General features: G+C 49.0%; 9 protein-coding genes across 9 annotated transcripts; 5 read left to right on the plus strand and 4 right to left on the minus strand.

Moving 5' to 3' along the window:
* Positions 1-787: 787 nt before the first annotated feature.
* ALT_7558 (uncharacterized protein) lies at positions 788-1,378 on the minus strand (the record flags this gene model as incomplete). The annotated part of the gene is made up of 3 exons (XM_033557518.2): positions 788-881; positions 936-1,223; positions 1,272-1,378. The coding sequence occupies 3 exons, from the start codon at positions 1,376-1,378 to the stop codon at positions 788-790; spliced, it is 489 nt and encodes a 162-aa protein (XP_033413409.2).
* A 2,548-nt stretch (positions 1,379-3,926) lies between these two features.
* On the minus strand, positions 3,927-5,653 carry ALT_7559 (putative dioxygenase; the record flags this gene model as incomplete). Its single annotated transcript, XM_089600286.1, has 2 exons — positions 3,927-5,549; positions 5,603-5,653. 2 exons carry the CDS (start codon positions 5,651-5,653, stop codon positions 3,927-3,929), a joined length of 1,674 nt encoding a protein of 557 aa, XP_089455179.1.
* Positions 5,654-7,309: 1,656 nt separating this feature from the next.
* ALT_7560 (putative endo-arabinanase) lies at positions 7,310-8,674 on the plus strand (the record flags this gene model as incomplete). The annotated part of the gene is made up of 5 exons (XM_033557516.2): positions 7,310-8,121; positions 8,169-8,356; positions 8,406-8,434; positions 8,482-8,537; positions 8,584-8,674. 5 exons carry the CDS (start codon positions 7,310-7,312, stop codon positions 8,672-8,674), a joined length of 1,176 nt encoding a protein of 391 aa, XP_033413407.2.
* Positions 8,675-12,769: 4,095 nt separating this feature from the next.
* On the plus strand, positions 12,770-14,872 carry ALT_7561 (lactose permease; the record flags this gene model as incomplete). The annotated part of the gene is made up of 9 exons (XM_033557515.2): positions 12,770-12,910; positions 12,979-13,048; positions 13,102-13,149; positions 13,200-13,302; positions 13,362-13,603; positions 13,654-13,974; positions 14,028-14,285; positions 14,334-14,682; positions 14,731-14,872. The coding sequence occupies 9 exons, from the start codon at positions 12,770-12,772 to the stop codon at positions 14,870-14,872; spliced, it is 1,674 nt and encodes a 557-aa protein (XP_033413406.1).
* A 767-nt stretch (positions 14,873-15,639) lies between these two features.
* On the plus strand, positions 15,640-17,085 carry ALT_7562 (uncharacterized protein; the record flags this gene model as incomplete). The annotated part of the gene is made up of 6 exons (XM_089600287.1): positions 15,640-15,698; positions 15,752-15,798; positions 15,864-15,955; positions 16,012-16,130; positions 16,549-16,816; positions 16,936-17,085. The coding sequence occupies 6 exons, from the start codon at positions 15,640-15,642 to the stop codon at positions 17,083-17,085; spliced, it is 735 nt and encodes a 244-aa protein (XP_089455180.1).
* A 1,527-nt stretch (positions 17,086-18,612) lies between these two features.
* On the plus strand, positions 18,613-18,973 carry ALT_7563 (uncharacterized protein; the record flags this gene model as incomplete). The annotated part of the gene is made up of 2 exons (XM_033557513.2): positions 18,613-18,755; positions 18,823-18,973. The coding sequence occupies 2 exons, from the start codon at positions 18,613-18,615 to the stop codon at positions 18,971-18,973; spliced, it is 294 nt and encodes a 97-aa protein (XP_033413404.2).
* Positions 18,974-19,322: 349 nt separating this feature from the next.
* ALT_7564 (uncharacterized protein) lies at positions 19,323-20,003 on the plus strand (the record flags this gene model as incomplete). Its single annotated transcript, XM_033557512.2, has 1 exon — positions 19,323-20,003. The coding sequence occupies one exon, from the start codon at positions 19,323-19,325 to the stop codon at positions 20,001-20,003; it is 681 nt and encodes a 226-aa protein (XP_033413403.2).
* Positions 20,004-22,810: 2,807 nt separating this feature from the next.
* ALT_7565 (uncharacterized protein) lies at positions 22,811-23,237 on the minus strand (the record flags this gene model as incomplete). The annotated part of the gene is made up of 2 exons (XM_033557511.2): positions 22,811-23,137; positions 23,229-23,237. The coding sequence occupies 2 exons, from the start codon at positions 23,235-23,237 to the stop codon at positions 22,811-22,813; spliced, it is 336 nt and encodes a 111-aa protein (XP_033413402.2).
* Positions 23,238-24,878: 1,641 nt separating this feature from the next.
* ALT_7566 (uncharacterized protein) lies at positions 24,879-25,190 on the minus strand (the record flags this gene model as incomplete). Its single annotated transcript, XM_033557510.2, has 2 exons — positions 24,879-24,978; positions 25,051-25,190. 2 exons carry the CDS (start codon positions 25,188-25,190, stop codon positions 24,879-24,881), a joined length of 240 nt encoding a protein of 79 aa, XP_033413401.2.
* Positions 25,191-25,959: the final 769 nt, after the last annotated feature.

Raw genomic sequence — 25,959 nt, forward strand, 5'->3', positions numbered from 1 at the left:
TAGCAAAGCTGTCGATGCAAGTCCCGCTCAGCTCCAAACACGCGCCACTTCAATGGTGTTGTAGACGGATTAGTCTATCTATGCATATAACCGAAATGTATATGTCGAATCGCCAAAGATCAGCTGGTCGTGGTGCTTAACTTCACCCCTCAGGGAATCTGCCACGTGCTGGCTAGTATCAACTCCCGCTAGCTAGCTTCTCGAGACCAAACCGTTATCGACTCACTTGGTAGGTCATGAGAGCTTGGTTGAGCTATTAGGGACATCTTATCTAAGATAATATCTCGATCTGAGTCGTCTTTGAAGGCCTGTCGGAGGCTTCTTGTCATATTTTTCTCTGTCGCGTTTGTCATGAAGCTGAGTGAAGAATCGAGTTTGCTCAGAGTGGTATCCAAGCTGATGGAGAATATTCGATTCTTCGGCCTTGGCATCTGAGTATGCGATCCTCCTTCGAAGAAGCTGTCTGGTTTTAGGCATTACGACGAATGTCAGGAAAGAAGACGATGTTGATTCACGATTCATGGGATACGCGTTCATATCATAAGTCACGTGTTTCAGCAGCTTGTTTACATAAACCTGACCAATCAAAAGGTCATAGATTCATAGTGTAAGTGCACTACGCTGGTCAATATCAGGATGGTGAGGATGGGCATTTCAATCTTTGGTGCTGATAGCACCTTAAAGGGCGTTCGCGTCAACGGCATTCATTCAGAGATAATAAACTCATATAAAGTTGGCTTCGCCCTCGAGTAATACACGTACACGCAATTCGATCCAGATAAATATCTCATTGCAGCCATCGGTCTGTCAAGTATCCGGTCACAAAAGCATAAACCGCCTTGTGCAGTACATCGATAACCTGCTCATTGACTGGCCACGTCCTGCACATTCGTCAGTAATCATGCAGCAATACTGCCAATGTGCATGCTACGCACCATGGGGGAGCGCCAACTCCCGTCCAATTCTCCAGCGTCTGGTCAATCGTTAACCGGACGCCGACGAACATAAAGTCGGCAAACGGTCCTCGAATACCGTTGATGCTCATGAATGCTCGAATGACGGCTGCAACTGCACCCTGCCCGTAATGCATGGCCATGTTCAGTCCCCATCGTTCGTGGTCCGGCCGGGGAGGCAAAGCCAGTAGTCGCTCCAGCGTGTGGCCGGGTACATAGGAGTTTGGCCGTCCAGTAAAAAATTGTTCAATCTTCTCTCCAATGGTCATTCTTTTCTTCAGTTAGATTAGTTTGCATGATTCGGGTGAGAAGACATACGCGGCTACTCCGAGCAGTCCTGCGCCGCAGCCATAAAGGACCCATGTTCCCATGGGGATATGGGGCCGGACTGGTCGATGAGGATCGGTGGTTCGACGCGACGACATGGGAAGTTAATAATTAGCAGATGTTTTATTCTATCCGGGAAGACAAGTTTGAATGATGGAATATATTGTAAGATGAGTTGTTATAGAGGCAATCCAAGATTCATCAATGGAGGTGTCTGGGTTATGTCATAATGGCGACACAACTTGGCGGCATCAGCATGAGATCCGCTACTCAGCCATTATTTTATGAAACTCGGAAACGCGTTTGTAAGGTTGGGTATTCTGAAGTATTTTGGTATCAACTTGATAAAAAGGCTCAATAGCACTATTTTTCAGGAACAATAGTGTCACGCATATTATCATAGCTGGATTGGAATCATCGCTTCATTACCCTGAGCCTCAGGCATTAGATCACTCTTCCCCATTCACCTTAATGTCTTAGTATAGTGAAGGCTAATAGCCCTATATAATGGCTAAAGCCGTGTCGTTATCGGGACTTCCCGCAAACAGATAGCTCCCATTCACTATTAGGGCTGTCTATCATTTATACACATTCACTTCTGGTATATAAATATGTATATGATCACCTTATATTCCCTCCCTTTCCTTCGAACTCTCCCATCAACTACAGTATCTTACGACTAGACAAAAAGGGTGTCGTCAAAGCGACTTACTGCATATACCTTGGACTACAAAGCCCCTCTCGTTTATCCAATAGACAGCATGAATCAGACGCTTTTGGCTCTCCTGCTCCTGATACTGCTTGCTATTGCAGCTATTGTTCGTCTTAGGTCCCTGGTCACCAGGAAGTGGTAAGTCGATAGATCTATCCTTCGAAGGCCATCGTATAATACGGAGACTGACGTCTTACTTATAGGCATGACTCAAATGGCTCATCTGTGTTCTCCGCTCCTCCTGATTCTGGGGCTTTCTGGCCAGAGGTTTGAAAGGTGTAAACAGTGCAACAGCGGCTGCAAATGCACTTGCTCGCTACACGAAATCTGCCCCCGTTGTCGTCAAATTGATGAGGGACGATTACGATCAACTGCCAAGTATCTCGTGGAGCGCAGTTACTCTCTGCGGCGGTACCTCCTTGACTGAGAAACGACATCTCGCTCGATTGCTTTGTTGAAGATGACAGCCGCACAGATGGCTTTAGTTAATATCTGGTCGTGTGGTTCGTCCGTTGGATGGTTGAGGTATGTTCTTAACCAGACGGACTATTCCCGCGGGTACATATTCTTACTTAGAGTCGTACTGATCTATCATAGTACATGTGTAGACTGAGACTTGTTTGATGGCAGACGGAGGCCCAACAGGATGGATCAGACAGTAATGACTTCGCGAGCTGACAATAAGACAAACGGCTACACAAGACACCGTCATCAGTTTGCAATTGATACAGAGATAAAGTCGCAATGATCGGACAACTTTGAGCGCCGTACTGAGGGCTCGGAGGCCTCTATGACTGACCTCTCCTGGCTGCCCGTGGCAGAGGGTCAATTGTTCTTTTCCATTGTGAGCCAGGGAAATGATATTTGACTGTCCTGCTTCTATGCAAAGCCTTTCTTCCACTATCAGCACTTCTTGTTCCCAGCAACAATGGCTATTTGGACTCGACGAATCCAGTCGCTGCCTTCAACAACAGCTGCAATATGCTATGTCTGCCACAATCTTACATAGCCCGTCATTCTGCATGCCTCGAGAACAGATGCCGAACATGATCGCCATCCATGCCTTCCTTCAAAGGGGATATAGCGGTCGATGGCAACAAGTTTATGATCGGTATCTTCGCGTGTTTCGCCCTCTACATTCTGTCCCACTCGTCAATCCCGCGACTGTTTTAATGGCTCTCTCTTTGCGCCTCATGATCATCGCCGTGGTGCAATCGCCTGCGCTGGTGGAGTTCATCCACCATAGTTATAGGTTAGTTCTGATACTGACTGCCCTGACTGTACGGCAAGAAGAATAAGGACCGTCACTAAGTCGTGCTTATTACAATAGCAGTTCGGACTGTCCCATACACAAACGCTGCACATGTGTGCTTAAGGGGACCACCGCCTCCTCTAACCATGACACTGACGACGATAACACCACCATCACAACGACTACAACGACAACGACAACGACAACGACAACGACAACGACAACGACAACGACAACGACAACGACAACGACAACGGGGAGTGCATGGAATGGCTGAGAGATAATGCAAATAAAGGACGATAAAAACATAAATGAGAATGAGTATTTGGCCGAGCTGCCTTCAATGCGGATATATTGTATCTAGAATTAGCCTTCCATGAAAATTGATGCAGGTACTGCTGGATCTTAAATGGTTTTCCACAGTCTTGCTTTGGCCAAGTACGTCAAGCATCGTCAACCTAGCTGAGCGATATCGTCAATGTTAAACAGGAACAGTCCACAGAGGAGATACCCATCGCGGGACCTAGCATTAACGAGATCTGTCTACATGACTTGCTCTGTCCGGAGAACAGTCGATGACTTCGATATACTGGCTTGGAATATGGAACTCGTTATAAGTTACGCAAGCAATAATATTCTAACGAAATCAATAGCATTGATATACAGCTCAGTTGCTTAACACTCAAACCGTGGAATAATAGCTTCCATGCAACCCAAAACTAATCGCGTGGTCGTGTTCGGCCCTGCCGACCTCGGTCAACGTCCTCGCATCAAGACAGACAAGGTAACTTGTCCCAGTCTCTCCATTCAACACCACACTGAGCAGATATCCCGCATCCTCGGCCTCACCATTGCCATCGGGGATGAAAATTGGCTCGGAGGGCGTAGAAGGTGTCTTTTCACTACCCCAGTACTGGATTGTTTGCGTCTCGAGATCAACCTTGCCGATTCCATCGAAGAAGGGAGTACGTCCTCGGTTAACGACGCAATAGTGGTATCGTGCTCTTTTGGTAGCGAATCGCGGGTTGATCGTCGGGAGTTCACCCGTCTCAAATCCGAAGACTCGTTCCGCGGCGGCAACTGTTCTGGTCGTTGACTCCTTGGGCACTCGTGGCAGGCGATAGCGGACGGTCATTGGTGTTTCAGACCTTTTCAATGTGAAATCCGAAACGTCGCCGTTAGGCGACAGCAGGGCCTCGTAATAGGTTCGGTGCAGGGCGTCCATGTTGGTGTACTGCACCAAATCACAGATTATATCCACGGTATTCTTGTCTCCCGGTTCTTGGAAAGCATTGATCGTGTGAAAGGCGAAGAACGGCGGACTAACAAACTTGGCGACGACGCCTCGGTGGTTCTTGCGGTCGACCACGAACCAGTGCGCCTGAGCAGTAGGGTCAAATTTCAATGCGTCGAGTATGTTTCGCTCCCAGAGGATGGAGGCCCCGAGTCCTTTGAAGTACGAGGGCCAGACGCAGAGGATGATGTAGTCTTCTGTCATGAAGAAGGAATGGATATAGGCTGCTTTGGTTGAGAATGTGGCAATGACTTCTGTTCTGGATGTATGTGCCGAAGTGTGATATATGCGAAAGGTGCTTTTGGGGCCCAGGTGCAGGTTGTAATTGTATACATCTCCCGTTTTGGGGTGGAATTGCGGATGTGCGCAGGAGAGTTGTCCCTTATCAGCAGTCAGTTTGCAACCCTGCCGCGGAGGAATCCCGGGGAAGAGTAGTACCTTCAGATCCGGGTGAAGCTCTTGTTGCGTGCTCGCAGCAATTGGCTCGAGGGTCTCCGGGTTTGCATGCGTGATTTGGTTTGCGTCAGTCAGACAGGTGAGCACCTTGAATTGCGAGGATTCCGGTACAGCAGGGCCATGCTTCAGCATGCCGGGCATATTGGCAAACACAGTGACATTTGAATTAACCATCTGTGGATTAGGATCCGACAGAGAATCAGTCGGCTCAAAGACGGTCTTCATCTTGTGAAAGAACGACTCGCACGGGTCTCTCTTTTGGCCGAATGTGACTTCCTTGAGATCTCCGGTGCGGCGTGCTTTCTCCATCAACGCGTCGACCTGGAATCGAGAGTTATAGAACACGCGGCAGTTGCTGCCGTCCGTGGGAACTATGTTGAATCGATGCAGCAGTGCGAAACCGTCAAACCAGTGACTGCGAGCATACGAGCCTGTTTTCGAGTCGACACGGTGGGTGCCGGGTCCATTGCGATACAATGTGCCTGCAAGAAGCGGTGGAAATGTTCCCGTGACTCGCAATTCGACAGGCTCACGCTGGTCTCTGTCGGTTGCCAGCTATGAAGTGGTTAGAACTATGCCTTATCCGAGCTTTATGCGGTCGTACCTACCAGAGCTTCAAGTGGGTAGTTCTTAGAGGTGGTCGCTGTTATGGAGCCCATACTGCCGGTGAAATCTCTTGATTTCTTTGACTATGTGATGCTCTTTGCCATCAGTCCTGCAACCATTTATATTCATCAAATGAGATCAGGTGTTACCGCGGAGCGGGATTCCCCCGCCACCCGTCGGACAAATATACTGGCATAGCGCAAGGCTGAGGTGACTTTGAGGAGACAGCTGCTTTCACCTGAGTAACGATGAACAGGGTGCTTATCCAATTATTTCCGACGCTTGGACCTAGAACCCTGCAAACCACCAGCTAAAGTTGGATGCTTCTTTATTATCGCTCGGGCTTATTCTTTCAAGAGTGAGTCAATGTCCACTTTATTTCTTCTGCCTAAGCATCAGTCGGTCTCTTGTTCCAACCTTGGTTCTTTAGGCATCAGTTTTAACGTTGGAGATGGACAGTCGGCTGGAAGACAACAAGACATCATACCACGAAGTACTGCTTGAATCGACTCCATCCTATGGCCATCTAGCTTATTCGGGCTCGGGGTAACAGTGGGGAAACGCATCACACGCCATACATGCAGCGCTTGATCTCTCCGAAAACAGAGACATACACATGGTCGATTCGTGAAGGCTTCGTTGGATGCGGGTTCATCAGAGTCCAGTTAGTGAGTGCTACTAAATACACAAATGGTTGATATCTCAGAATTTCCATCTGGCTGAGGATCGATCCAAGTGACATTCTCAGGCAGACGTACTCCCTTCCGACACTCTGACTGTGGCAATCTTCCACAGAGTTTGAGTCCTGAAAAGCATCAATAAATTGTCCCTACCATCCTCTGCAGCCGAAATTCGCCAACACTCTGTTGCACGAACGTTGTCAGGAATGCGAGCAGAATATTCTTGCAGGAAGAGCAAAGTCTTTTTGAGTAGATCAAATCGAGAGACTTGCCGACTTATGATCCCTTCTTTTCTCAAAGGCCACGTACAGTTTACCCGACGGCGCAGTTTTGGGGCCAAAGTCATAACTTGACTTATGAAGAACTTCAAAATATCCCAGTTTGGATTTTCATACGTTGTAAAATATAGAGACAGTGAGTTTATCTTTATCAATTTCTTCTGTCGCTCGCATATTAGCACAAGTTGTATTGATATTTCTGTGCAGTAAATATGCTGCCTCTGCCTGCCAGACAATCGGGTGGATTCCATCCAGTATGTACCTCGGAATGGCTCTATTAATTGACCGATGCAAGTCTGCTATTAATAGCATGCTACATAGAGTGCAAGGCGTTACTATCATTCCGGATTAGGTTCGTTGCTGGCGATGATACGGTTATTGTTGGGGGCCAACAAGGCTGCGACAATCAGGCTTGGACCCTGATGCGGCTGTCATTTGGCTCAAATGAAGCAGTAACTGACAACACTCTATTCTCTAAAAAGAGGAAACAGAATGGCCCGGCAATCCAATGATCAACCCAGGGGCTGTGAGCTTGGCATGGATCAGCGGATCATCTATATCGTGTCGAACGTGTTGGTGTTGGTGTTGGATATCAAGTACCAACAGATGAGCCACACGAGTAGAATCAGCCCTGAAATGAAGGCCTCGTTTTCTTATGTGGAATTAAAATATGGGATTGTATATAGATACAGACCTGACGTAGAATATATGAGCATTTGCGAACATATCGACCTTTCTTTGTACAATCATCATGATTCTACTACAACTACTTCTATCTCTAACATTGCTCTCTCAGTCCCTCGCGGCCGTCCTCCCGCGACATAGCCAACGCATCCTCAATCCAACCGCCAACGACCTCACCAAGATCTTCACCTTCTCCAAGGACTTCCCCCCGCCAAACAGCGGCAACCTGCAAGTGCACGACCCGAGCATCATCGAGGAAAACGACACGCTCTACCTATTCAAAGGCGGCATCCACATCCCCTACTGGAAGGCGTCTAGCATCTCAGGGCCATGGACAATAGTCGGTACTGTGCTGAGCAAAGCCAGCGTGATCAACAAAAAGAACAACAATCGGCCCTGGGCTCCAACCGTCACAAAACACAAAGGGCGATTCTACTGCTTCTACGCCATCAGCCAAAGCGGCAGCAAGGATAGTGCCATCGGATATGCCTCCACCTCCGACCTTGAGAAGGAGTGGACGGACCACGGCGCATTGATCAACACCGGTTCCGGGGAGCGTTCCCAGATCGCGCCGTACAAGAATACGAATGCCATTGATCCTGCGTTTCAGGTTGATCAGAAGAGCGGACAGCCGTATCTCATTTACGGGAGTTACTGGGATGATATCTATAGTCTCCCGTTGCAGGTGGACAAGGACGGCAAGCTGTCTGTTAAGAATGAAAACAAACCCGATGCTACGCACCTGAGCTATATGCCTGGGAACTGGAGACCGCAGGAGGGAGCGTACATGTCGTATCACGAGCCGTATTACTATCTCTGGTTCAGTCAGGGGATCTGTTGCCAGATGGTTAATCATGGGTTTCCGCTCAAAGGAGAGGAGTAAGACTTTCTATTTTCACTTTCTGCAGCAGTACTGATAACCTTAGATATCATATCCGAGTCGGCCGGTCAAAGAGCATAACCGGTCCGTTTGTGGATAAATCAGGCAAGAAACTCCTCGAGGGGCATGGAGAGACGGTTTACGGGTCGAATAATGGAAATGTCTACGCGCCGGGTGGTGTGGGAGTGTTACCTGGTAATGGCAAGCGAGGCGATATCCTCTATCATCACTTTTGTGAGTTTCCTCATATCCTGATGAGGCTCAGTTGCTGACTGTCCGTTAGTCAACGGGTCTATAGGTTTCAAAGATAGTGTAAGTACATCGTCGTTGATGCTTGGACTAGACTGATATGTTTAAAGGATACCCAGCTGGGCTGGCATTATCTCGAGTACAAGGATGGATGGCCTGTCGTCAAGTGAGTCTCTTTCCTTACACTGTGGTGACCTAGCTGACCAGCTCAGGACGCAAGATCCGCCGATCAAAGTGCCCGAGCCGATAAAATTTGCTCTCTCCTCAGTCACGTATATGGTTGAGAAGGGTAAGAGCTCATAGGCTGCGACCTTGTTCATTCTGCTCGAGGGTGGCGTTTTCTGACCTCATGACTTTGATATGTGATACTCCCAATGTTACGCATATAGATTTGTGTCTGTCTCTGAATTCCAACTATTCAGTTCTTGTGCAATTTCAGACCGCGAGGGGGCGACAGAACCAAATGATGGTTCTGGTATTGCTCTTTACACATCCCACTGCATATCCCTGCGCTCTTGTCAGGAGCATAAAGCTGTGGTACTGTTCTTCTCTCCAAGGGATAACGCACCTAGTCCATATATCATCTACCTTATGACAAGGAGAAGGGAAGTTCAGGAAGAACGTAGTCATTTGCTGACCATGTTGCCAGTGACGCGGAAATAACCTCTCACATAGATACGTTATCATTTCAAAATGATGGATAACTGAGGTTGCCTCGAATATCGCTGAGCATGTGGGGAGACTTCGGTTCCTATATCGATTCTATTACTTGGATCTGCGGTCAGCAAGCAGCAGCAGAGTGGAATGCAAGGACAACAAGACCGACAGGCTTCTATCAACCATTGCATACTACCTTTATTAAGATCTCTTGGACGCATCCTACATCAGAAAGCACCCAGGCAATCAGAATTAACCATTATTATGCAATCTCGTGAACGATTCACTACGGTAGGGTTGAAACCCACCGCCGACGGTGTTATCAATAAGCCGGTCGGGATAAAAGGCCTAGGCTGTTACCATCACCAGGATGATCATCATGATAGATCTTAGCAACAGTTATCTATGAAGCCTATTCCTCCTTAGCTGAGCACCCGTCAGCGATTCACAGATGTGCTGTGCGTCCCCGACCTCGTAACATGGGTCACATCGCCAATGCCGTCTCACTCGAATCTCGGTTCCAGTATACTCTACCTAGTATCGGTGTCTATGGTTCCACCACCGCTTCTATACAGATTCCAGCGCGGCGCTAGAGCCGCATTACCTGGCTAGCCATTCACATATCATAGCTATGTTTCCTCGGAAATCTATCGTCGTGTGAGGCGGAGCGCTCATACACAAACTAGCGAGCCGGGAGATCCGCGTGCATGGCCTCGTATGAATTGTTGCAAGGTTAACGGGAGATAGTGTTGCATCTGGGTTGACCAGCAACATTGTGAAAGAGGGGATGGCTCGTCCTGGAGGTGGTGTCTGGATAGCTTGATGGCTGGAGACAGTACTGGGCTGGAGGATAGGGGTCGGCGAGTACGGAACGGGAAGCCGAGGGAGCAGGCGTCTGATGTCGTTGAAAGTACCTAAATTAAGTGAAGAAAGGTCAGTGGGACATACCCTGTAAGGATAAAGGGGTTCGTGGCATTGAACTCTCCGCTTCAGCCCAACTGCCCAGTTAATCAACACAGGGAGCCTCACCGGGACCCATTCTTGGATGGACAGCATCAAAATCTAATGGCCCCCAGATTAAGGAGCAAGGAGTACTCCTTAGAGAGGAACCTGATTACCCCGCATGGGCCGAAGCGGTTGGTTCACAGATGCACGAACGAGTTCATAGCTCCGAGGGAAGTCCACGGGAAGCACATGGCATAACCCACATAGACAATATGATAGATAGCAGTCATGCGCAAACTATCTGCCATGATTCAGCCAGTCGGGTACAGGATTAGGCAGTATGTGCCCGCCAACCCGAATCAGAGACGGAAACTGCGTCCCAAATTGACCGATCGATCGAGATGCACTTACGATGCATGCACCCGGACCTGGACGTACAGGAGCTGAGCTCAAGCTCCCCGTCCAACTTTCAACGAAAGTAGGCGATCCACGCTGTCGGTGCCAGAACCATTGTAAACAGAGTGTATGTTAAATGAATTCATTTCGGCATCCGCAACCAAACTGGAAACGGACGGGCCGACTTACCGGAGCTAGGACCAATTGATGCTTGCTCTCATGCTGTGTTGGGGACCTTGCTAATGAACGGTTAGTCGGGATCCTGTACAGGTCAGATTAAATGCATATGCTATTGGATTGATATTCAGTCGCCGTTTGGTGCTTCGATGAGCGTGCTGGTCGAAAGTCCAGAGAAATTCTCCCATTCGTTGGCCTTGTAGAAGTTGGCCACACTCTCCTCTTTAGGGACGAACCCTGTTTGCTGGATGTGGCAATTGGAAACTTGGCATGGCTGTTCACCAGTCAAGATATTGACTGTATCCTGTCACATTGACCTCGACAAGGCTTACTCGTGCATTTTCGGCGCTTAGAGGTCAATCGACTACGGCCGAATGGCATAGTGTTGGGCAGTCAACGAAGCTAGTCTGATGGTCAATGGATAGATTTTTGGCCTTGGATAAGCGAGATGACCGTTAAGAAAACGAGATTGAAGACTATTCGTCGGTAGTTATTACTGTTTCGGGCAAAGGAGGTCAGTTGTGCCAGCAAGACCCGTTCGTTTCCAGCTTTCTTAGACCAAGAGAAGCTTGTGAACTGCAAGTCAGTGATCTCATCATATGCAGTGTGTAATTGATTCGAAGAGATAGACAATCTGATGAGTTCAACACCACGGTAATGCGCCAGTGCAGACGGCCTCGGCTAGCTGCAAGACGCGAATCAGTCGACAGTCAGTGGAGCCTTCATCATGATCAATTCTCCCTATGGCCATCTATATAATGTGACCATTCCTATTTCGGAGTGGGGAGAATATTAGACAATTCGCAGGTTATATGCGTGGTGGATCCAGTAGAGCTTGATAATGATCAAGCTGGTCTATTTCCTTTACTGATGGGATTCTCCACTCTTACCGCAGAATAACGTCAAAACTCAGACTCGGGATAGGTTAAGCGTCGGGTAGAGGCTGAATCCGAGGTATCCATCTTTCCCTCTGTCGAGAATCCGGCAGACTATCCTTAACCAAAAGCTAGTTTACCCCATAAATCCTGAGAGGTAGATGATCCACAGCCGTCTCTGCTAAGCGAGAACTCGTGCCAAGGGGGACCCGTTACTGCTAGAGTGCCTTGGCTCCGGAGCCTATCCGTTTTGGGAGCGGAGGGCGACGCAGCCGACCTAATGAGGAATCACAGCACCAACAGCTGGTATGGTTGCTATTGGTGGCATATTGTGGGTTAAGGCCATTTCATCCTTTTTTCCTTCCTTCGAAATGAAGGAGCTGCAAGCCAGGGGGGCCCGTGCTTCAGTCAGGGAGGGCAGCAGTTGGAATCCTGCCTGGATGCTTTTTCACCCAATCGAGTGTACCTTGGAACTTGACGGTGCATACAGATAGTATCGTGGTACTATGTTGGAATGGGTCCAGTCATGCTTCACCCGCTAGCTGATCTCGTGCTTGTGATCGTTCCCAAGGGCCAGAATAGTGTTACTCGCGTGGTTCGACGGTCCACCACTCTGATTGGTGCAACCAGATCTCAGCCTTGGCTTAGTGGCAAGGTACTCCTGATGAACCAATCAGATGCTATTATCTCATCCTTTTGGAATGCGACACGGAGGGAACTCCGCATCGAGCCTTGACCTATTCAGTCTAGCGGCCTCCTTTTCCCCTTGCAGCCCTCATCGCGGTGGACTTCGGCTAGCCCAGACCGATTCTGAGACTTGTGAAACTATGAGAATCCCCAAGCTCTGCTGAAGGAGTGGCACGATTGACTTTCAATGCCATCCACTCCTTACCGCTTGTGGATAGGGGCCCTTCTCCCTTCCCCACCAGCTAAAGTCCATTTCCAACGTTGGGCTCCGGAAGTCTGGGGTCATCCCCAGTTTGACACGCAGTGAAGACGGGAAGGCGGGCGTGTCTCCCGAACAGAAACGACTAGTCTCCAGATTTCGGCCAGGTTTGACTCGCTTTCTCATGGCTTTCCAAAGCCTCTGTCTCTTGCTCTAGAGGAATTAACCAACGTGCGTTCCATCCATCGTACCAACCACAGCGTCGGTAACAAAGCATCGGCCTGGTCAATGTGCGTGACACCCCCGGTCGATAAAGTAAAACCAGGAGGATTATAAGAACCTCATGCTGTCCCACCAGTCCTAGTCATTCACGGATCCTTTTTCGTCTCTCTACTGATCCTTTCATCCGAATCAGCAATCTGGTCGACTTGATCCTATTCTTAGAGGATAACCACCGACAACATGTCGTCGACCGATGAGAAGTACGGCATCTCGGTAGAGCATGGCTCGCCCGGCTCCGATACCGACACCAAGCCTGCCGTGCCTGTTGGTCATGGCGAGGCGACCAAGCTCGAGGGTGCGAAGACGAGGAAGGTTTACAATGTTAGTTACCTTAGCAGTCGTCCATCAACGCCATCTTGAGCTACAGTGTTGACGAGAGAGTCGAATAGGCCGACTTGTATGCCGCCATCAACGATACTCCTATCCCCAGATGGAGCAAGGAGTCGATCCACCTGTACTGTGCGTGTGGAATACATTGCTGCTGATATTGATACAAGGCTGACAACGGCTAGTCTGCATCTTCGTCGCCTTCTGCTGTGCTTGTGCCAACGGTTATGATGGTGTGTGGTTTGGAATTTTTGTCATGGACACGACCCTAATTCAAGGATAGGTTCGCTCATGGGAGCCATTCTCGCGATGAAACACTATCAGAATACCTTCCACACCGGTTTGGACGGCCCCAAGGTCTCCCTGGTGACCTCCCTCTACACTGTGTAAGTCCTCTCGCGAACACCCTGTTTGGGAGGCTCTATCTCATGTATTCTATTTGCAGTGGTTCCATCGCCGCGACTCCCTTTAGTGCCGTTATTTCCGACAGGCTCGGTCGTCGCAAGTGTATGTTCGTGGGCGCCTGGATCATTATCGCCGGTTCCATCATTATCGCGACTGCGAACCATCTTCCCCAGTTCTACGTTGGCCGCGTGGTTCTTGGTTTCGGTATCCAGGTGATGGTCGTGTCTGCGCCCGCTTACGCTGTCGAGATTGCTCCTCCCCACTGGCGTGGACGTGCCGTTGGTGAGTCACCTCACAAACGCAGAAATGCTATCAATTGCCTAACTGAGTAGGTTTCTACAACTGCGGCTGGTTCGGTGGTTCCATCCCCGCTGCAGCCGTCACCTACGGCTGCAACAACATCGACAACGACTTCTCGTGGCGTATTCCCTTCATCTTGCAGTGCTTTGCCTGTGTTATTGTCATCTGCTCCATCTGGTTCATTCCCGAATCGCCCCGTTGGCAGATCGCCCACGGCCAGGAGGAGAAGGCCATCGCGTTCCTGACCAAGTACCACGGTAATGGCAACCGTAATGCCCGTTTAGTCCTCCTGGAGGTCGAGGAAATGAGAGAGGGTATTCGTTTGGATGGTATCGACAAGAGATGGTGGGATTGTAAGTACTTTCATCCGGCAAACCTTCATTGCAGGAACTGATTGATCGGTTAGACCGCCCGTTCTTCTTCACCCACAGCGGCCGCTGGCGTTTCCTCCAGGTCATGATGATCTCCGTCTTCGGTCAGTGGTCTGGTAACGGTCTGGGCTACTTTAACACCACTATCTACAACACCCTGGGCTACACTTCCAGCTCCATGCAGCTGCTCATGAACTTGATCAACTCCATCGTTTCCGCCATCGGGGCTCTGACCGCCGTCGCCCTTACCGATCGCATGCCCCGTCGGAAGGTTTTGGTCTGGGGTACTCTTGGTACGTTCTTGTCCCATTGAACTCCTGAATCGCCACTGACTCTTTTAGCTTGTGCCATCACCATGGGCATCAACGCCGGTGTCTCCGAGCCTCTGATCAAGCAGACCGCCACCGGCAACATCAACAAAACCTACGGCCAAACCGCCGTCGCCTTCTACTACCTCTTCAACTTCGTCTTCTCCTTCACCTATACCCCTCTGCAGGGTGTCATTCCTGCCGAGGCCCTCGAAACCACCACCCGTGCCAAGGGTCTCGCCCTGTCCGGTTTCATGGTCAGCTGCATCAGTTTCGTCAGCCAGTACGCCAGCCCGATCGGTCTGCATAATATCTCCACCCACTACTTTTGGATTTTCGTCGGCTGGGACTTGTTCGAGTCTCTCTGCTGGTATATGTTTGGGTATGTTCTTTTCTTCTGTCGTCGATAAAGCTAGTCTGACCGGAATAGTGTCGAATCCCAGGGTCGTACTCTTGAGGAACTCGAGTGGGTTTACCAGCAGCCCAAACCCGTCAAGGCCTCGCTCCAGGTCGACAAGGTTGTTGTCCAGCCCGATGGACACGTCGTTGAGAAGATCACCGACGAGGCTTGATTGTCATTTGGGTATATCTCTGGTAAGAAGAGGTGACTGTGCCTGTCGCATTTTTGATGAAACAGAAACGATCCGACTAGGTTCTCGTCTGATGATTTCATGACACGGTCACTGATGGTGATGTACACTATGATTCGAGGATTCCTGAATATATACGTTTAATTTGGATAGTGGCTGTCTTCCTTTGCATTTACTCGAAACCTATGAATTACATGATGTAGTGTCGGTAACCTGGAACATACATAGGTGCTCACCCAGAGAGTCGTAGACAGTACAGTCAATCTGACGACATTTTAATTCACTCTTCATGGAAATAGCAAAACTCAGTGAATGTAGAAATGCAAGATAGATTCTGCCATTTATGCCTTTCTCTATTGATAATGTCATGGATTATTAGCAGCGCCTGCCCCGGCCTAAGGCATGTCACATATACATCCCGAAAGGGAAGGCGAGCACTCCTCCGTCCGTACTGAGTGGCCAGCATCGCCCTCGAAGGTCCCTTTTCCTCAACTTCTTACCTTCACTATTCCACTCTCCTTCATTTACCATCAAGTCTCTGACCAAGGAACCCTTTTTTTATTCACTGGCCTCAAATTCCAGCCTGCTTTCTCAAGAAGATATAAAGGGGTCTTCCCCCTGAGCTCCCTACCTATTCCCTCCGGTCTTTGAAAACCGTTCTTATTGCCTTTATTCGCCTACCTATACCTATCCTTAACTCTCACTTTTCCTATACTTTTACAATCCATTTCTTATTTTCATTTTTAAACATGCCGGCTCTAGTTGAGTTCGAGTATGTTTGGATCGTCCCGGTGCTCTTCGTAGCCTGGTTCGTTTGTACGGCTGCTGGGAGGTCTTGAACCGACTGAGGCCCTCTGTCAGGAATTGGCAAGGCCCTCTGCTCCAATGGGAACGTCCTGCGGTTTCAGGTGAGCCATTCCTCTAAACTGAATGTGAAAGCAGAGTCTGACAACTCCAATGGCTGCAAGTGTAGGTTCGACAATCCTCGTGGATTTTTGTCCTCTCGGAAATCGTGTGCGCATCTTCAGCCATATGTCAACACTCATCATGAAGCACGTCAAGCACGTATATAACGCCATCCGCATCAAAAACCGCACAAAGTGACATTTCCGAACGTGAAGACCGACCTTCGGGACAAGGCAACGACAGGGACATGGAAGTACGCCTTGAAACAGGCCCTCTTCAACTCAACGAGGAGCTGTTTAAGTGCTCCGCTCGATCGACTGGTGCGGCTTCTGCGGTAAGCTTCGTCCCCTAAGACCGACGCTATGTGCGCTGACATACATCTATATAGCCATCACACCGACATGTCAACGGGGTGGGGTATTTGCGGCACCAAAGGAGAGATTGGCTTTGATGCCACAGGCCATAATCGTTGACATCTAATTTGCTCCCTATTTTGGTCGCCTTATCGACGTTCATCTTCCGAACGTAAAACTCGAGCTCAGTTTGAGCGGCGGCTGGATCGCTTTTTTCCTCTGGGCCTGTGTGTTTATGGTGGCCATGGGATGATAGCTAGTTGTGGTGGCCTATTACAGCCAAAGAAACATGTTAGTTCTGGTACTGACTACCCTGACTGTGTTTAAGGATAGCCACTGACTCATGCCTATTACAGCACAAATGCCAACCACTGCGATACCTGTACTTGCGTCCCCCAGGGGACATCCTCCTGCTCCCATGCGCCATCCTGGCACCCGCTGGCTGCCCTCCTGGGCCTCCGGGCATGGCACTCAGCCTGCCTCGGACTCCTCCTCTGGGCCCCCGGCCGCGTCCTCCCCGCCACCCACCCGGGGCCGACCAACCACCCATGGGAGAAAGACAATGTGCCCTTCGGAGGACCTAGTCAGAGATGTGACGGTATCCCGGAGAGGGGACTACCTGAACACGGGGGATGATGGCGGGGACGTCCAGGCATTTAGGGTGCGGGTAAGTTCAAATACTGATCATCTTGACTGTGTCATAGGAAGAACAAGGACAGTAACTCACTAATGTGTACTACAGTGCCCCCGTTACCAACAATAACCTACTACTACTATGGCATCAAGCCTTGCAATTGTGTTGGCTCTGCCAACAATCCGGCCGCTGACAACCCTCGTCCTCCTCCCCCTCCCTCCAACACCGCCCATACCACCGCCGACACCACCCCCGCGCCACGCATGGCACCATGGGCCGGGCCGGGGGCAAGGAGGCCATGAACCCGGCCCCCGACAAAAGGGGCTCAACAAGCAGCAAGTCGAGCACGGGTAGTGGCAGTGTGTTCCACACTGCAGGGTCCTCAAGCCTGCACATTGTCCAGGGCCTACGCCACAGAAGTGGGCGCAGCCCTGGCCGTCACGATTCGGCGCCCGCTGACGGTTGGGACGGCAGTAAAGGAGGGCTTCTGCCACGGCCGAGCGCCAGTAACGTCTGTCGGAGATCCCAAGTTCTGCAGCACCTTTTGAAAACAACTCTTCAACAGGTGTCGGGTGCGCTTGTCAATGACGACTGCATTTAATCCACATTCCGACGGACAGTCAGAGAAAACTAATGACACGGTGGAGACGATCTTACGATGCCTGATCTCAGGCCAATATGAATCCACATGGGCGACATTGGTCCCAGATGTCGTTTTGTGTTTCGCGCTTCGGCGTCAGGCACATAGGCCGGATGGGAGGGAGGGTGCGCTAGTCGCACAGACCTGTGTTGCCTCATGTACCTAGTACAATGAAATTGTTGTTTCATTACGGACTCTTCTCGGGTCCAAAGCGCGGCAGGGGGTCGGGCGGTCACGACGACCCTAAAAAGAAGCCTTACCTGAGAGATTCTGCAGAAGGGGAGGATTCCATTTGTTCTACTCTGTATGTCTGCTTTCTCAAGTTATGTTTCCAGTCCCGATTCCCAAATCTCATGTTTCCGTCTAGATTCTAACCTCCGTCTTCACCGTTTATTCTGTTTACTGCGTGCCCGTTGCGCTCCCTTGCTCGTCTTGATAGCTCCCGATAGCACGACAATTTACCATCTGGCCTTATACCTCCCCGCCATATTACAAAATTATAAATCATCCCGTAGCTTTTGGAGAATGACATGATGCGATTTATTTGATTCGTGGTTCAAAACGCCAATGAAGACTCAGATACACGAGTGATGGTCCACAGCAGTCGCAAGGACTTCAAGAGAGCGACCTGTTGTTCGTCCCGGATATGATGAAGAGTAGTCAGTTTAGTGACGGTCCGTCCAGCTTGGATAGTACTCCATGCTTGTTTTCGAACAAGCTCCGCACGCTTGCCGGGGACTGCATGATGCAGATAGGACCGCTACGGAAATTGGAAGCACTGGAAGATAGATAGTGGTAGTGACAGCAGATCTCCCTTCGTGATGAGCTTGCAATAGAAGACAGTTGAGTACACAGCGCTCCGGTCATGGGGTAGACCTCACAGTGCGGTGTTACTCCAGCCCTAATGTAGTGATATTTGTGACATCACCATAGTGAACTTCTTATACCCATGGATTTCTCAACCAAGTGTTACTGAAACAGGCAACTAATGAAGTCTTGTTACTTCCTCTTTCAGTGAATGTGTAGCGTTTACAGGATTGCTCATAGCATTGTGCATTGTAGATTGCCGTACTCGAATTTCCTCTGTAATAACCCCATCTATAACGTTTTCCTCCCACTTCATTGAAGAATTCATCATACCATACGCTTTTAGGCTTTTTCTACCATTCTCAACCAAGCCAACGTAAAAATGGACAACGAGCAAGAATTCAATGGAATTCATGTGCAGTTCGCCCTCGACGGCACTGCCGTCGCCTTTCTGTGCTTCTGTGTTGTGCTTATGGCGTTTCCGTGCTCACCTGTTGGGAGGGCGATAATGCACAACATGCAGGTGTAGGTCATAGTGACTGCATTGACTATGTCCAGGATATGGACAGTTACTGACTGATATTTGTTATAGTGGTATCGGCCACTGCCCTAGCTGCAGGTGTGCGCTCGTGCCTGCGGCCACCGCCTCCTCCTCCAACGTCGACTCCGACGACAACAACGAGGATGAAGACAAGGAGGATGAGGGCAATGACGAGGAAGGAGGGAAGGATAAATGCGACTAAGGGTTCGGCCAAGTTGCCTTTAAATTGGCGTACTGTATTTTGAGTCGTCCATCGAATGAAATGTTGACGCAGGCACATCTGGTACATCGTAAGAGTCTTGTTTATTTCTGTAATGTATATGTCAGGAATCTGAAAACAGTCTAATCGGATTATCTCAGACACATATGACCGAAGTAGGCTATCTCAAGTCTGATTGTCGGAATCCAAAAAGGAATGGTCCCAAGAATGAAATGCACGACTCATACTGACCTCATGCTACCTATGGACAGAACGCCAAACAGCTGCCAGATCTTATATGTAGTTTTCCTTCAGCAATCACGGCCCATCGTAAAGCTGCACACAAAGAAAGATGTTTTTGTTTCGCAGGAACAAGCAGGACGGGGAGGAAACACCCAAGTGCGAACAGAAATTCAAATCGGCCTACAAGAGCTGGAAGAGCGACTGGCGGTACGAGGAACGAAAATCGCGAGGAACGCTGCAGCGGGCCGATGTGCAAAACAAGCAGGTCAACCCTTTTCTTGAACTGGAGGCACGCGGTTTCGCCATACTCCAGCGGCGGCATCGTTTGATGCAATTACTGGGAGACGAGGAGGATCCAGCCGTCACGGAGAAGCGTCCACCGAGTTATATCACCCAGACGCAGCGAGAAGACTTCCAAAAGGCTGTTCGAGAGCTCATGGTCGACTACTGGAAGAATGCAGCCGCATTGCGAAGGATCCAGGAATCGTGGAAACATGAATATAAATTGGAGAAGCTGCAGCTGCTCCGTGCACATAAAGACCGCCATGGCCGGCCGTATGCTTGGGTTTGGGACCAGGAGAAATGCGCGGATCTTGGAGGCTGCTGTGGGCAGACATGTGGCTGCTGCAAGAAACCTCTACTGACATATCTGCGTCCTTCAGAAAATGATGAGGAAGTCCACGGGGTCTATGGACATTGTACCGAGGAGTGTGCTTGTTGCATCAGGAGTGGCCGTCGTCGACCTCCCCATCCCCGACTTCTTCCGGCGCCTGATATGAGTTTGCTTTGAGGCTAAATGTTATCATTGCTTGAGCATCGCTGCGAGTGCTCTCCATCCCAGTTATAGAAGAAATGGAACCCCTCTGAGTTAGAAGATGAAGCAAGTTGGTTGTGGTCCTAATATCTGTATAATAAACTGCCTATGCCCCAATCAGCCATCCGGCCCATCCCTCTCGGGTCGGGACGGGCCGCTGATAAGACCCTCCACCTAGACAGCGTAAATTCAGTTGCCAGCATCAGACACACTGTAGTAATGGCAGAAGTTGCGTTGTGGCAGCACTGGTCGAGTCAGACATATATCCCATCCAGTTCCCTTCAACACGCCATGTCCGATTACGTAGCCAAGAAAAAGATATAAGGATATCATCCTATAGGCGAAAAAAGTTGAATCAAGCCAGAGCAAAGACAGGATGGATGACTAGGACCAGAGGAATTCTCCGTATCCCGTGAAATGATCCAGACGTGGCAGAAGTCATCATATTCTCTAGCCTTTCCGACGAGGAACAAAGCAACGGCTACGGTGGAGTGGCATCCACGACAACGGGCGAGGAGACAGGACTACTGTCTTATGTCTCTGTCGGGCTTATTCGGTCTGCGTGCCGCTAGTCTCTACTGTTGGCTTGCTAGAACATAGTAGGAATAGAACGTAATATTGCGCATTTGTTCATTGCCTTATATGTTTGACAGTTCATCAAAGTACATAATCAATTCAGCAAAAGCAAAGCACTCGTCGATGTTGATCTACTTAACGGCGTCGGCTTTCATAGATCGCCCGACTAGCAATTAGGCCATTTCGATAGAAATTGACATGAGTTTAAAACGAATATAAACACGTAGGATCATAAAACTGCAGTTTCAACAATAGCTGAATGATAATTTGCAAGTCCAAGACCAATCTTGAAAGCTCTGCCGGACAATGTGAGGAAGACATGGTTATTTCAAACCCATGCCACATTAGATGAAATGTGGGATGTCTATTTGTAAAATTGAAGCACTCGGATTTCCCCAAAGGTCACCTTCTTAGGCCGTGACCGGCAGTGCAGCCTGTCCCTGTTAATCGGCCGAGGTATCCTCGATGCCCAACTCGTCATGTAGACCGATTTCAAGATAGAGGCCCTGGAACGACCTATGTTCATTTGCTGTTTTTCTCGCGCTGGGGAATTCGACGATGCTGCAGCTGTTGAGTTAGAAGCCACCAGGCTTGGGATACGGCTGGAAAGCGCACGCATCTTCTTTTGATGCGCGGAACGCCTCCAACGGCTACTGTCATGTCTAGAGCTCTCAGTTGTCGAGAACGGAAAATTTGTGACGTCGCTATCGGTCTCGCAATCATTTGCATAGTGGCAGCGATAGTAGTAGGAGTAGTAGTAGTAGAAGTAGTAAACTATACAGGGATCTGTAACGGGTGGAGGCTCTGGGGCTTCGCTATCGGTCTGGCAGTCATTTGGATAGTGGTGATTGTAGTAGTAGCAGTAGTAGTGAAGGTAGTAGTCAACTATACAGGGATCTGTCGCGGGTGGAGGCTTTGGGACTTCGCTGTCTGTCTGGCACTGGTTTTGATGTTGACAGTCGTGACATTGACAGGTGCTATAAACATGAGTTACTAGTTCATCACAGTAATCCATATTTAATATACTTCTCGTGAACTTCTGCATACCTTTCCGCATTGAAGAGGATGTATATAAGAAAGACCAGCACGGGTACGAATATAACAGCGAATATATTAGAGAAAGTCTCCATGGTGAGACTAATATGAATGCCACGAGTCGGATGAGGTCGTCCCAGTTGGGAGTGATTGGAGACCTCTGTCGGCACCGAGGAAGAAAGGTATTGGAAAAGGGGGTAAAGTTGTAGATTGACTTGATACTTGACAACAAAGAGTAGTAGCTGGGTTGGCGTATTGAGTGATCTGGAGGAAAGTACACGAAGTAGGTAGGGATATGTTGCATGTGGTCTACAACAAATCATGACGTATTTCGCTTCCTTCTTGTACAGCAAGGCATCGTTCGGAGCCAGAATAGGTTGAAATATCAGGCGTGTTTTTGTGGTTGAGTTATTGTGCAACTATTTTTAGATTCCAGTTTCTCTGTGGTTACTGTCGTTGTCGAGGTGAACTTTCGTACCAAATCCTACGACAGAACTATGCCAGCAACCAGTAGAGATATTCAATACTCATATAATATGGATATCAAATGCTTATATAGTAGGGATGTCAAAATTCGAACAGGAACTGACGCCAATTTTGAATGCGCTAGACTGGCTCGCCCTACATCTTGGACCTCAGCTTTCAGGAGCGTGTTCAACCGCAGAATCAAATCAACTTCTATCACTGGCTACGGCACGATTTATGGTCTTGTAATATGAGAACGTGTTCAGGTAACGCTTCCAATCCTTTGGCCTATCTTTGGTCTATGTGATTAAACAGGAGCCAACCCCCTCCCTCCCTCCCACCGTCCCACCAAAGACCCGAAAGAAAGACACCAAAAGGAAGATATGCTTTGTTTATAGAGACAAATTTGGAAAAAAAAAAAAAAAAAAAAAAAAAAAAAAACTCCAGAGACATTAGCCCCTACACCATCTGTCCTGGGGACAGTCTCACCCCCTTCTTCCTTCTTTAGTGCTGCCAAGCTGGATGCACCCTGGTGCCTGGCTGAGCGAGCCCTTAGTTTCAAAAGCTTATGGCCGCCCCAGCGTAGCGCTAAGAGTCTGGCTTCTTTGGCTGGCGGCCCTGTGTGGATGGTGGGGAGGAGAACGAGCCGCCTGTGATGTGGGATGAGGCACCCCTTGTGGCTTGATGGCGCGCTCTGCCACAAAGCCCTACGTCTTGGGATCCTCGATGGGAATCTTGACGTGCTTCAAGCGGAGGGCCGAAGCGGCGAACCCGGAGGTGACGGGCTCGTCGGTGGCTTTGTGCCCCCTGAATGATGCGGGAAAAATACCCGGAGAAGGGAGGCTTAGTGGAGAGGGGCTCAGCGGATCGGGCGGGGAGCTCCCTGGAGCGGGACTCGCCAGATGGGGTTTGTTAGAAGGGAATGGCCGTAGAGAAGCTTGCCGGACCGTGTGATGGTAGCGGTGATGGCCTTGTTGACCCAGGCGCCCGATGAAGAAGTTGGAGGAGGAGGTGTGCCATAAGGGCACGTTCCACTGCAATATGTATGAGTTAGTGACTGTTCCCGTTCTTCTTAAACACAGTCAAGGGAGTCAATATCGGAACTAACCCATTATGGCAGCGAACAATTTCCATGATCAGTGGCAAGTGGGATACGGCCACGATGGCCACACAACAAAGGAGGACAATGACAACAGCGGTGCTGTTAGAGGAGAATTGGGCTAAGACGTGTTCGAGTGATTGTAGAAGCTCCGATACGATGGCTCTCTGACGTGAGAGGACAAGAGGATGGCAGAACAAGATGTGTCCTTTCAAACCTAGGTGTATAGCATGAGTCGTTAGTGTATGCTTTGGCAGTTAGTTGGAAGGGACGGGATAGCTAACCGGATATGACCTTCCCAAGAACTTTGGGAAAGAGCAAGGCTCTTAGGAATCGAGTACTGGTGGATAAACGTCGATTAAACAAGTGTACACCCACGGCAAGTGCAGTTGAGAAGTTGTTTCTCATCTGAAAGGTCAAGAACATCGGATGACTTCTGGCGACAACTGGATGATTCGACGAACCACAGGTATACAGCAAAAAATGATGTGGTACTTTCTGCTCTCCAATTCCAACCAGGCAATGAGCAAACCATCGTTCACTTTCATGCCGTATGTACCGTGGGGTTTATGGGATTGCTCATACCTTAGTATTGTAGATTATCGACTTGAGTTTCCCTTTGATCATCTGATTGGACTGTTGTCACGTTCTCGTTACTCTACCTTATAAGACACTACGTGAACAAGACGGAAGTACCTGCATCATATATAGGGAAGGCCTAGTGTAAGGTACAGTATGCCATTGAAGGCTTATTCCTGTTTGTCCTCCCCAGCGTTATCATCATGTCCCTCGTGGGAGTTGGTGCGGCCACCGCAACGGGGGCAGATTCGCAAACGACCACTATAATAAACATGAATTAGTAATTGTTCTCGTTTGGTAGACAGCCAAAGTCCTCAGTAACACTTACAGGCGCCTATGGCGGATAATCTCCATGAGAAGTGGTGATCTCGTGACAGCGAGGAGTAGAACACAGCCGCATATACCAACTGCAAAGATGGTGGCGTCAAATACAAGCCAGACGTCTGGGGAGGTAGTCATTCTGAATCGATTGGCTTGTATTAAAGAGAATTCGATCGTATAGTAGGGTCAATTTGACTTAGGCTGTGATAATGTCAGATGGATTGAGGTGATTGGAGTTGTTTACAGAAGGAAAACTAAGTATGATAATTTATAATGCTATGAGCAGTTTTCCAGGGAACCACACTACATATTCACTAAAAATGAAGTAACAAGAATTCATTGCCTTGCCGACTTTGCTAGCCAATCCACTGGGATAGTGATGACGTGGATATCTCTACATTCACTATATTAAGAATCCAAGCTGGACGCTTTCATTCTGGCAGGAATTAGGAAACTTACGAGTCTGGGGAGTGTTATCATTCCCAGGATCACAGCAACAAGCAGGGGCACAATCCAATATCCGCTACCGGTATGTCCACACTTCCAGAGCTGCCTGGATGGGTAGCTATAGTATCGGTGAGAAATTATCATTACAATTTGCTTTCGTACTGACGCTAAAGAGCGTCCGAGACGCAGGCTTTGGCATCAAACTAAGATACGGAGATCATATTTTGTCTGAAATCCTCTGATTAATTATTCTGAGTTCTTATTCATCTAACAGTACATGAATGCAAATTCAGTTCTATTTGACCTTTTGGAAGCTGGCCCCCAGGCCCTTAGCGCCGGACCTCCCTGTGGCGGAGGTGGTGGTCGTGGTCATGGTCGTAGTAGTAGTGGAAGTGGAAGTGGTTGACGACGGGACAGACACAGGTTTCGCTATAATGAGCATTAGTTAGTGACTTTCCTTGTCTCTAGATGCAGCCGAAGTATTTAGCATTGGAAACTAACCCATGTCTATTGCGGACGAGCTGGACTAGAACCGGGGATCTCGAAATGATCGTCACCAAAACACAGAGAAATATAGCAATCATGATAATATTGACATTGAAATCCACACGGACTCCGCCGAAGTTGAAGTGGTCGGCCATTTTGAGGGAAATGAAGGGAACGTTTGCTCGTGATATGGGAGGGTAGAATGTGATGGAGTTATTTACAGGAGGAAACCCAAGTACGAAATCTACGATGCTACAAATGATACTACGCTTTGGTAAACAAACCTTTGAGAAATGTCTGCAAAGATGATGTCTAAATATTCACTTCTTTTACTGACTCGGTTGCAGGATTTGGGCATTCTGTTAACTCAGTGGTCATCCTACGGCCTGCCATGCAACCAACGCCTTCGGTGCATTACAAAAAGAATAGACGACATTTGCAAAGAACTGATGCTGGAGTCATTAGAGCGTCTGAGTTAGCCTTACAGATTACAAGATCATGAAAATGAAATCGCACTTAGCCCAGCGACGGTGAACATGTACTATATTGGTAGTATGTCGCCCCGCCGAAATATATTTCTCCCGCATCCATTGGCTTTCGCTGCCCAAACAACCCAACCGAGCCTCTCCTCATTATTCTCAACATGAATTCTCACCGTCTATGGAAGAGAAGGAGGCTGAGATCCAAAACCTAAGCGCCCCTGAAATACGGAGTCGACATATTAAAGAGGCTCAGACCCAGAGTGGCTGGTGATCAGGCATTGCGGCTGTGCAGCCCGAGGCATTCTTTGGTACGGTCAACTCTTGCTTAAAACGTCATGATCCGATTCCGATATATTCGGTTACATATTCAGAAATGCTAAGAAGAATAAAAGCGTTTGTCTCGTCAACCTTACGATTTCTCTGGTGTCCTGAATCTGCTTCT

The sequence above is a fragment of the Aspergillus lentulus genome (assembly GCF_001445615.1).
Source record: "Aspergillus lentulus DNA, contig: Alt16, strain: IFM 54703, whole genome shotgun sequence".
Taxonomy (NCBI): domain Eukaryota; kingdom Fungi; phylum Ascomycota; class Eurotiomycetes; order Eurotiales; family Aspergillaceae; genus Aspergillus; species Aspergillus lentulus.